This window comes from Populus alba, chromosome 13 (assembly GCF_005239225.2).
Source record: "Populus alba chromosome 13, ASM523922v2, whole genome shotgun sequence".
Lineage (NCBI taxonomy): Eukaryota > Viridiplantae > Streptophyta > Magnoliopsida > Malpighiales > Salicaceae > Populus > Populus alba.
The window spans coordinates 14427262-14439786 of NC_133296.1; the positions used below are offsets into that span (position 1 = coordinate 14427262).

Genomic DNA, 12525 nt, shown 5'->3' on the forward strand with positions numbered 1-12525 from the left:
GTATGTAATAAATTTACGGATGGGCAACTTTTATTAGGAGGATGGACAGCAAGGCCTCATCATCAAGTGGAGAGGACATGGAAGGTGGAGAGCAGTAGGTGATGCCAATAACTGAATACGTACGGTCTAACTTGTACAATTAAAGTTGTAAATATATGAATGCATGCATGGATGGAGTCTTTTTCAGAAATAAGTGAAATAACTGTAGTACTCTAGGTGAACCCTTTAATGACCTGATAGTGGGGTAGCAATTGTTACACATGTTTTAAAAAATCAACCCGGTGTCAAACTTTAGGAAATATTTAAATAACGAGGCTACTAAAGAAGATTTAGAAAAATAAAAATTAGAACAGTATTATTTTATTTAAAAAAATATTTGATATTCGGATTTTAACTAGGTCAACTATATATTTTTTCGTCAACCGAATCTGTACAGGTGGGTCTGGGTATTAATTAAGACTATGATTGTACATCAATTAATTTTCTGTCTAGGCTAGCTGCATGCTCCAGTCTTCTACCACTGATTTTTTTTTATATATATATTAAACTTACTTTCTTTGAATCTTTTAATTAAGAAAATGTAAAAGTGTTTAACTTCTACGAATACAAAGTATGGTCATGAAATGGCAGGAAGATGAAAACTCATGGGATTTTCCTTCTTGTTTATGAGGGAATCAAGAAATTTCCAAACTAATATCTCAAGAGGTTTAAGCAGAGAGCATGGCAAGCTCTTTGCACAGCTCTTATGCCTTGTCACAACTAGGTCAGGGGTCCGAAGGCTGGTAGATAGGAAAAACTGCCTTGACATCGGTGTTTAAGCCTTCAAACATATTGGAAAGACATTGAGTCTGTTGAATCGGATGTTAGAAATATTGGATTACTTATTTTATTGTTAAATAAAATGTCTTAAACATTCTTGTTAAACCTAGCCTAGTATAATGGGTTGACTTGGAACGTTAACGCCGGAAGTGTGGCTTATTAAACATTCACCGAAGTGTGGCTTGGCCGAGGTTTTAAATTAAAACAAAAAAGAAATTGACTTAGTGAAATATAATTTACTCGTAATCTAGTTGATTAGGTCAATTCTAAAAAAAAAATTTAATAATTAATTTAAACTAATCGAGTAATCCAGGTTTTTTCTGTATCAATTCCCAAATCTGTTCCAAAAAGTATTAATTTCAAACACATGGTTTCTTCTTAAAGAAGACACACCTCTTGCATTTCACAGAATCTGTCAAACTAAACCTCCCAAAGCACCCATGCAGTGAAACGATCTTCTTCACATGCCTAGTTATGGTTAGGTTTGGTTGATGCCTTTTCGATTCCGCTCATGGGATGTGGATATAGACAGCCGTGCCTGTGAAGTTGTTGAATGAGATGCATGTGAAATGCCTGCAAGAAATTAAATTAAAGGGTGTTTAGTTTCCCTTTCATCCTCTAGAGAATCACTCTGATCAGTGCATTTTTTCTGTCTCAGCTTAACGAGTGAATTAGAAAGTTATGAGAAAGGACAACTGGTCAGGTGTAATAAATTATGGGAATTAATGCCATCAGATTACAGCTTTCTGTATTTATTTTATTTCAGATGTCCTTTTCATATCCCAGGTTGTAATAAGTTTTCAATTTAGCTATGTAGCGTTTTAAATTGTGGTTAGAATAAAAAAAAAATGTATTTTTTATTTGAAATTATATTAAAATTAATTAATTTTTTTATTTAAAAAATTATTTTTTTATATTAATACATTAAAAACGATCTAAAAACATAAAAAAATTAATTTTAAATAAAAAAATTAAAATTTATCCAACCCCGTTTTAAAAAGCAATGCCAAACATATTAGACTTTTAGGGATATTTCATAAAAGGTTATTTATTAAAAATTATTCAATGTTCTTAATTAACCATGATATTTATTTTTTATTTAAAATTTGTTCGGCCTAATTTTTTTGTTAAATTCTTTTTAAATTTTTTTAAAAACCCGTTTGAAAACCCATTGATTTGTTTAAAAAAGGTTTGACCAAAATAATGTTATTTTTAAAAATAAAAAATTAAAACCATGTAAGTGTTGACCTGATATACTTGAATGACTTTATGGATTTAAAAACAACTTATAAAACATGTAAGAACATAGTATGACTAAAACAATTCAAGATGATAATTTTTTTTTTTAATATTAAGATAACAACATATTAGATTGACTTGAGTTAACTTGAGTTAACATGTTAAATTTGCAACTTATATTCTGAGATTATGATAACCTAATAGAAAGTAAATCAAAATAAATTATGAAGTCTACTTTTTCAATTAACCTAATGTTAAAGGATGATATTGAAAAAAAATTAATTAAAAAAAGACCTAAAAAAGTAATCCTAATTAACCAGTCAAACTCACTCAGTCATAAAACTAAGATAATCTAGTATAAAGTAAATAAAAATAAATTATAAATTTCAATCCCCAGTAAACCCAAGTTGAAGGACATAATTAGAAAAAGAAGTCAAATTAAAAAAAAAAAAAAAAAAACAAACAAACCAAGTCAATTTATCAAATCCATGACCCAAGTCTTCAAACCATCATAATCTCATGAAAAAAAAAAAAAAAAAAATAACATGATTAAAACTAGATTAATTTGCTATACTCATAACTTTAATTAAGAGATTAAAATAACCTCATAAAAAACAAATCAAAACAATTATAAAGCTAAATTTCCATTCACGGTACTTCAGATTCCATTGACATGCAGTCTAGCCGATTTGAACTAGAAGTCGTGCTGTCTGATAAGTGATAGGTATCGCTGATTCAAGTAACCTAATATTTTCTTTTGCTATGTCTAGCGCCGTTGAGATAAACATAGATGTAATCTCGATTCCGAGAGATCACATGGAAAATGAAATGATAGATAGTCAGTTACATGATTGTGTGAAGCAGGACAATCCTGAGGCCTTGAAAAGACGTGTCCAGCAACGTTCAGCGGAGAAGCTAGTGACACCCTGCGGAATACACTGCTCCACGTAGCTGTAAGCAATGGAAGTGACAATATTACATCTTATCTGGTTAAAGAGTTTCCTTCTCTAATCACCATGGCAAACAGCCAGAAGGACACAATCCTTCATCTTGCTGCCAGAGAAGGGAAGGCAAGTCGTCCAATTAAATGTCTTGCGGAATCGAATCCGAGCTTGATGAGGAAGAAAAAATACAAAGGGAAACACTCCTTTGCATGATGCAGTGATCAAGGGCAACAAAGAACTTGCCATTTTCCTAGTTTCCAAAGATCCAGAAGTGGCCTATTACAACAACAAGATTGGCAGGTCTCCTTTATATCTGGCAGTTGAGAATGACAATAAAGAACGGGATACTTGATGATCTCTTGTATTTGGGAGCTTCGATTCCTATAACAAGAGTAGATGGTGATGCCCTACCAAAACGAAAGTCCCCTGTTCATGCTGCCATCGAGCAACGTAGCATAGGTGATCACAATGTCTATACTCACTAGAAAATGATTTCCATGCAAACAATTGTTGCTAACCTATCATCTTTATATTCATTTGAAAGATTTTGTTTTTGATTTTGAGATCTATTGGAGAAAAATTGCAAAAGCAAAGCCAGAGCTATTATGTCTCACTGACGAAGAGTTGGGGAATTCACTGCATTATGCATCATCCATATGTTTTCTGGAAGGAGTTCGATTCCTATTTAAGAAGTTTCTCGATGGTGCTTATGAAACAAATAGTGAAGGCAACTATCCTATCCATGTTGCATGCAAAAATGAATCTGTTGATTTAGTGAAGGAATTTCTTGATATTTTCCATATCCTAAAGAATTCCTCAATAAAAAAGGGCAGAATATTCTTCATGTAGCGGCTGAAAATGGACAGGGCAAATGTGGTAAGGTACATAGTCGGAAACGATCAGAAGAATATCGTAGAACCACTGCTAAATGAGATGGATGAGGATGGGAATACACCTTTGCATTTGGCAGCACAACATGGTCAATCCATAGCTGCATTTGCTCTTGTGCGTGACAAACGCGTTGAAAATTTTATTGTTAACAATGAAAATTTTACACCATATGATGTTGCGAAACAACAATCTAAAATGGCTGTAGACCAATATGAAAAAACAGATGAAATGGTATGCTATTTGATCATCATTTATCGAGGCTACAAAAGTACATATTTTAAGAGTATTATTTATTTAATATTTTGGTTTCTGGGCTTCCTCTTTGTTGCCAGCTTGCTAAGGAACGAGAGCAGTTTGATTCAAAGAACAGTATTCCTGCGGATGAGATCCAGGTATGAGAGTTCTGTTGAAAAACAATGTTGTTACATTTTAAGTAGACAAGGATTCCATTTCACTAAAGGATATCATATTTACATAATAAAGGATGATGTCATGAAAAAATGGAAACAGAGTATATAACTTAACACTCTTAAAAGCTGACTGAAATTCAGGACTAAAATCGTATCCTTAAACCTCAATTAGCTGTTGGGTTGAGTGGTTCTCTGATATACTCAATCATCCTTTGTCAGAAGAGCTCATGTCATGTAATTTGTACAATTATCTGCTCCGCGTTGCTTCATGATTTCTGTCTTCATTCCTCAGATCGAAGTTAATGCAGAAGATGTGAAGGATGGAAAGAAGAATTCTCTACAACAGAAAAGGCGACTGGTTCTCAAGGAAAGGTACAAGTTTACATTGACTACACAAAATCGAGGTTAATTATCTCTTCTAAGCTCAAAGAACTACTTTCCAAACATGGGCTGATCATCAGTTTCAGTGGCTTATATTGTTGGCTAGCCATAGCACAAAAGGAAAGAAGGAAAGAAAGAAAAAAGAGGTAGCTCTATTCATTAACTTAAAATTATGTTTTTTTACAGGATAAAGCAGTTGATTCAAAGGACTACAAGCTAATTGATTATTATGGAACGGTAATATTACACATCTTCTTTCCTATATTTTTTCTAGTCATCCCTATTCTTTTGAACATCTACTTGAAGGCCGATTAATATATATTCTATACAATTATTTTCAAAATTCAGAAATTATTCCAGAATCGTGCTTGTTCTTAAAAAAAAAAAAAAAAAAAAAAAAAAAAAAAAGGATTTCAAGGCCAACGCTTTTGCATGCGATTGAGGAAGTGCCAGAAACTCATTATTATGAAGTTTGTTTCCCCTTGCTATGCAGATGACAACATTATCTATCTTATACTTCCATGCCCGCCCTAAGAAATCCCGATATGATGAGCGTTTCACTAGTACTCAAGGCAAGCCGCCAAGGAAACAGGAAACAAGGATCAGGATACAGAATCTTCTTGTTGTAGCGGTGCTTGTTGCTGGTGTAACCTTTGCGGGTGCTATACAGATGCCACAACAAAAGGATAAAAATAACAGCACTGAATTTAACAGCACTGCCTTGGACAGTTCTACTGTTCCATCTCTTTTGGATGGTTATTTATGTCTTGATGTGTGGGCTTTAAATTCCTCTGTGGTGGCAGCTATAATCCTTCTTTGGACACACTTGAATGATGTCAAGTTTGCACCATTTGCAGTGAGGTTTTCATCGTTAATGGTGGGTGGGTCTATTTACATGATGTGCTTGTCATTCTTTTTTGCTGTGACCATAGCATTATGGGGTGGATCCACTTATGGGTTGTTCGATACCATCCTTATAGTGGTGGGGATCGTGTTTTTCCTTTCTCAAACATTGCTATATATTCTATGGATTCTTCAACCATCCGTCAATCAAATTATTGAAGGAAATCTCTCGCATTATGTCTACTACATCTCGTTCATGTTTGTCTACAATTGGAGGTGCCTGACTGATAGTCTTCGTGATCTCTGGACAAAGCCCAAGTAACCATCCAGGTTGATCTTCATCAACAGATGTCATGATTTTGTGGGATGGCCTTTTAAAAAAAAAAAAAGGTTTGGGATGAAAAGGCATCTTCGAATATTGTGTGTCTAGATGTTGTAATAATAATTTGAACTTGTAATATCTTTTGAGTTTCCAGTTGAATTAATGAATTGAATGTGTTCTATCAATATGTTATCATAAATGAATAAATTTTAAGAGAAAATTGTCAATAAGTTGAGTTAAAGCAAATTTAAAATGACTCCATTAAAGCAAATCTAATTTAATTTTTTTTTAATTGATATGCTATTTAAGTTCTTATATTAAAAGAAAAAAAAAAGAAAAACAAATAGCCAAAGTGTAATGTGAAGATCACGTTCATGTTTTGAATGGAATTATGTATTAACTTATTAGTTAGCCAACCTTATACAATAGTGATTAAGCCTATTAATATTTCCTTGATATATATATCCTATAATATGCCCCCTCAAGATGAGGGTAAAGAATCGACTCAAAGATTGAATCGAAAAGCAGTAAAAGAAGCAGTAGGAAGTGACTTAGTAAAAACATTTACAAGTTGATCCTAAGAAAAGATAAAATGAATCTGAATTTCCTTCTTGGCAACCCTATCACATACAAAATAATAATCAACCTCAACATGTTTAGTACGAGCATGAAAGATAGGATTAATAGGCAAATAAGTAGCATCGAGATTATCACATCAAAGTGTCTAAGCAGAACTAGGAGTAATCTGCAGATCTAATAATAAATACAAAAGTCATATAACCTCAACAACGCCATCTATTAAGGCTTTATACTTGGCCTCGGTAGAAGAACAAGCAATCGTGTGTTGCTTACTTGATTTCTATGAAATCAGTATATGACCAAAAAAACAAGGTAACCATCCATAGACTTGTAATTATCAATACTACCAACCCAGTTTGCATCCGTAAAATCATGTAAAGCAACGGAGTAACTATGAGTGATATGTAAGTCATGAGAAACCATACCCCGAAGATAATGCAGAATGTGTTTAACAACAACCCAATGGGAATCTGTAGGAGCATCCATAAACTAACAGACTTTGTTAACAGTAAAACAAATGTTTGGTCTCGTAAAAATGAGATATTGAAGAGCACCAATGATTTGACAAAACCATGTAGGATCACAAAATAAGCAATCGAGCATCATTGTAACTTTAGAGGTAGAAATAGGAGTATCAACAGGTTTAAATGATGTCATACCAGCTTGAGTAAGTATATCAAGAATATACTTATCCTATCGTAGAATAGACTCATACTAGTGGATTAAACCTTAATTCCCAAAAAATAATGAATAGCTCCTAAATCTCAAAGCTTAAACTCTAAACTCAGTAACTATATCAGTTTTTGAAGCAGAACGAAGTTGCTGCCTATAAGCAAGATATTATCGACATAAACTAGAAGGTAAAAGAGATCAACATCATCGGACAAGATAAATAATAATGTGCCAAACTTTGAACCATGGAAGCCAAAAGAGAACATATAATCACTCAGATGAGAGTACTATACTAGTTTATGTCGTGATCACTCAGATGAGTGTTTGTTTCCGATCTTAACCGTTCAAAATTTATACAACATCTAGACGAACAACATATCAAAAAGCCAGACCAATCCAATGGTGAAAAGATGATATAACAGCCAACAAACGAGGTTGTCTTGAAGGGTGATTTTCCAGAAATGTTCCTCCGGCAACCCTCAAACAAAGTCTATTATTGACAATTCCTCCGATTAGAATGTAGGTGACATTGAGCATAAAAATATATAACCAAAACACAACCTAAGCCAACAGTGGAAAGCCAAGATATGGCTGCCGAAGTTCCTGCCTTGTTGCCATCCCAAAACCCATAGTTTCAAATCAACTTATTCCTTCTATATTTTTCTGCAATTCAAGCCATTATCATGCAATTAATCTCGAAATTCACAAGAACAATTATTCCCCCAAAATATTTACATGAACCCTATAATTTTAAACTTGGAGGTTTTCTTCTTCTCATGCAAGAACAAGAGAGAAAAACAAAATTACTAAAGGGTATGTTGCTTACCTTTGCTACCTTAATTTATTTCAATGAATTCTTGCAAAAATCTACAAAACTCATGTCTTCCTCTTTCAAGTTTCAGCTCCTACTCTTTGTTTTTCCCAAGCTTTATAACTCTTTAAGTATGGTCACTTGATTTGTTTTCTTGGATATAATCCTCTGAAGAACGCTCCCTTTTTATTTAACTTGAAGAAATGGAGAGGAGATGAAGAAAATGGGAGAAAAATGGTCTCCCTCCTATTTTCTCCTTTTGCAGAGAACATGAGATGTGTTTAAAAAAGGAGAGGGGGGTATTGTTTTATATAAAATTACCAAAATGCCCTTATTAATGTCCCTCGTGTCATCTTCTTCAATTTACCCGATTTTAAGTACTCTCATAGAGCCTTCCTAAACTCCAATTGACATAAAATTTTAACCTAAGATAAACCAATAATTCTAAAGATTCCTTATACAATTTCAGCCCGATCCAACGATTGGATTGAGATATATTATTGATACCATAAAACTAGACAATCAGTTTCTTTTACGCTAAACTCTGAATTTCATGCATTACTTTATTTACTTAGATTTATCATGACATTTCCCTTAATTATGCTCAATAAATTCAATATTACAACATTTATCACTAATTTGTTGAAATAAGTTTTTTTTTTTTATCAGGGTTTACATATCTTCTCGTTTTTTCTTATTCTTTTATCCAATGAAACTCGTCACTGGTTTCACCAACGTTACGAGTTTTAAACTGAAAATCATGACTCTCATTTTGAATTCAACGATCCCTTTAAATTTGTTTATGGAGATTATTATCTCTCACATAACACATTTATTATAATTCCTACTATTTATTCATTTATTTCATACCAAATCTCCATTACTCATCAAGAGTCATTACTTCGATCCTATGTTTTTTTTTAATTACGAGGGTTTACATAATTTCCATCTAATATTTCTGAATTTATTGTTCCGGGAATCACTAAACATTTCCTTCCTCTCTTTTTTCATTCCATAAATTTCAACAACATCCTTATTTTTAAGGCCGGAGAACTAATTCTTTCAAAATGTCAATCCCCATTTCATTAACACCCTCAATCATTCTTCATTCATAATATCATCATAACATTAATTCCCAAAACTTGGAAGGTAATACCGACACAAATGAATCTCATTAGTGTCATTAGTCGCCCTTACCAGGACCAAATAATCAAGTTCATTGTAAATGCCGACATCAACGCGACCAATTAATATCATTAACTATTTCCAACCTAAAATAGTTAATCAATTTTCCATAACACCTTGGATTATTTATTGGAATGTTGATGTCAAAGATTCTTGACATCATTAGCTTCCACATCAGCTAATCAAGTTTCATATGATTGTTGATATCAACGTCACCTATTAATATCATTAACTATTCTTAACCTAAATAGTTAATCAAGTTCAGTATCTCTTATTTTATGGAATGATCATGCCAATGTTAGTAAACTTTACTAACATCATTAGCCTCTCATGCTCTAGACCGGCTAATCAAATTCAAGAAGCGATCATCAATAAAGTCCATTTATATAGCTCATGTTTTTTATCAAATCAATTAATCAAGTCTAATTTCATTTTTCACTTATTTCACCTTATTTTTTCTCTTCATGGCTTCACCCATAGATATAAAATCCAAGAATTGAACAGATTACCAAAATTATTGTAATTTAAAAAGTATAGGTATAGAACACCTACCTGTTTTTTTTCTACTAAATTTTGCTTAATATTAATTTGTATTTTTATACCATAAAGATACAAACCCGGTATTAAAATACTCGGTTTTCGTCAAAGCAAAGACACCTAAAGGTACTCAAGAAATCATAATCAGGAGTACGATTAAATAGACACTTAAATGGGGATTGATTTTGAAGAACAAGAATAGGCATACGATTGATAAGATACACCAATGATTCAAACATATAATTCCAAAACCATAATAGGACATTACATTATCCTAAGAGGGTAAGGCCAGTTTTGACAATATGTCAGTGGTAACGTTCAATAGTGTCATTTTGCTCATGAGAATGAGGACAAATTAAATGGTGATGAATACTGATAGTTTGAAAGAAACTTTTTAACTTGTGATATTCATCACCTCAATCAGTTTGAACATATTTAATTTTTCATGAAAGAAACTTGCCTAACGGATAAGCTTGACATTGAACAAGAGAACATCTAGAGGTACAAGCTATTTTATTTTTGGAAACTAAAAAATTAAAAACATGGAAGTAAGATGACCCAATTGACGATGCGAGATATCAGCAAATGTAGAGATGCAAGAAGACCAGTAAGCCTGAGGGATTGCATGGTAGAAGACTCAAATAGAACATAGAAACCATTGTTACTTTGACCCAAAAGAAGTATTGCCTTGGTGGTGAGATCTTTTATATAAAACATAGAAGCATGAAATTCAAAATAGACATTATAATCACGATAAAGTTTATGAACATAAAATAAAGGTTTTATAATATGAGGCACATGAAAAACAATAGATAAGGCAAAAGTGTGTTTTGGGGTATGTAACATGGTATGTCTAATATTGGATATGGAAATGCCTTTTATCATTGTCGCACGTGTGCGACGGCGCGGCGATCGTCCACCCCCAACCCTTCATGAGGGTGTGGTATGTTGTCTATTTGGCATGGAAAATATGGTGAGACAAGGAGTTCTTTGTCTCTAAGGTAAAAAATGGACAGGGAGTCGCCACATAGTATTCTGGTTACTAGGAACCTTAACTAGTCTTTAGAGATCGGGTACGGAAACTGGTTGCGTAAAGGGAAGGTATTAGCACCCCAACTACGCCCTACCTAAGGTAAGCTGCATTGTTTTAATGTCTGATAAAATCTAAGGTCGTGTTGTGGTTTTTTATTGTTCGGAATACGCATTACATGTAATGTCATACCCCAGGTTCTATTGTCCAAAAAAAAAGAATTAAATATCCAGAATATGCATTACGTGTAAAGTCATACCCCGGATACTAAGAGCCAAACAAAATAAAATTTTTGTTGTTTTTGAAATATTGGCCAATATTCTCTTGATTTTAATAAACTGGTTATTAAAGCCAAAATGCATGCTAAAACATTTTTTTTGTGTATGAAAAAATACAATATGAATTTTTAGCTTTCAGACACTTGGCCGTATGCACAAAAACATTCTTCTTCTTCACTCTCTCTCCCTTCTCTTCTGCTTTCTTCTCTATGTCTCTCCCTCTCTTCTCTTCTTCTTTCTTTGCTCTCCCTTCTCTTATCTTCCCCCTCTCTCGGGTCTCCTCCCTTTTCTTTTTGAGCGATTGTCACCGGCTATTTATAGCCAGTGAACAGTAACATAAGAGTTGATTTCTGCCTAAATTGTTGCCTAATTATAAGAAAAAACGTCCCCTGCCTAACATTGCCTAACATGCCTAATATGACAAAAAAATTTTGTTTTATTATATATAATAATAAATATTTATATAGGTAAAATTAAAAACTCAAATCAGTATTAGAAAAAGCCCGACTCAACCGCTAAAAATCAATTTTAATTACCGAAAATTATGTCGAAACATAAAAAACTTTCAGTGGGTATCAACCCGATGAACCGGGTTTTGACCACAAAATAACAGTTTTTACCCAAAATGACCTGAAACTCATTTTTCATCCTGGTCGACATGGTTTGACCCGGTGAACTCTGTTTTGATGGAAAGATGCGGTTGACTCGAGAAAAAAATTATTCTTTTGAAATTTAAACTTTTTTTTTATTATTTTTTGGATTTTTTATAAATAATAATAGAAATAAAATAACATTCAAGAAAAACTTGGTGAATCCAAAATTGGGTTACAACAGTTGCCCCCCTCTTTACAATGCTTACGGAGCAAAGATTTGTGCATAGTAAGTGTTGTAAAGAAAAAATAACATTGGTCTTCCGAAACTGGTCGTCTCAAAATTTGATTGACCTAAAACTTCAACCGGACCCAAAGTCCTGTGTATGGTTGGGCTAAACTGAGATTCCTTTCGCCAATCCCCTTTAACCAGAAAAAAAAGGAAAGAATGTGAAGTGTGGTCTCATTGTAATGGGTGACCTACCCAGATATAAAACATGGAGAATTGGTCGCATTGTAATGGGTGACCTACCCAGAAAAATGTTGGTGAGGGCTCAAAGGCGCACTCAAAAGGAGGTAGGGTTACAAAACGCTCTACCTGACTGGTGGTGGCTCAAAGGCACACTTGGAATGAGTTGAGGGCTCAAAGGCACACTTAAAAGGAGGTAGGGTTAGAAAACGCACTACCTAAGGGATGAGGGCTCAAAGGCGCACTCAATAATGGAGGTAAGGGCTCAAAGGCGCACTCAAAAGGAGGTAGGGTTAGAAAATGCACTACCAAAGGGATGGGGGCTCAAAGGCGCACTCAAAATGGAGGTGAGGGCTCAAAGGCGCACTCAAAAAGAGGTAGGGTTAGAAAACGCACTACCAAAGGGATGAGGGCTCAAAGGCGCACTCAAAATGGAGGTGAGGGCTCAAAGGCGCACTCAAAAGGAGGTAGGGTTAGAAAACGCACTACCAAAGGGATGAGGGCTCAAAGGCGCACTTAAAAGGA

The 12525-nt window shown here is 33.8% G+C and overlaps 2 protein-coding genes across 3 annotated transcripts in view; both read left to right on the plus strand.

The window, feature by feature from the left end:
* LOC118042955 (protein ACCELERATED CELL DEATH 6) overlaps positions 1–5829 on the plus strand; it is a 37980-nt gene extending 32151 nt beyond the window's left edge. The window contains exon 6 of the mRNA XM_073403887.1: positions 5617–5829. Within this exon, the coding sequence (XP_073259988.1) occupies positions 5617–5664 (48 nt within the window). The 3' untranslated portion in view covers positions 5665–5829. The remainder of the gene's footprint in view (positions 1–5616) is intronic.
* Positions 3890–5320, plus strand: LOC140954424 (uncharacterized). 2 transcript variants are annotated; one of them, XM_073403890.1, is made up of 4 exons: positions 3890–4124; positions 4226–4285; positions 4596–4675; positions 4871–5320. In XM_073403890.1, exons 1-4 carry the CDS (start codon positions 3936–3938, stop codon positions 4902–4904), a joined length of 363 nt encoding a protein of 120 aa, XP_073259991.1. In that variant the 5' UTR covers positions 3890–3935; the 3' UTR covers positions 4905–5320. The 2 variants fall into 2 exon arrangements, with proteins under 2 accessions (XP_073259991.1, XP_073259990.1); XM_073403889.1 differs by having other exon boundaries at positions 4596–5320.
* Positions 5830–12525: the final 6696 nt, after the last annotated feature.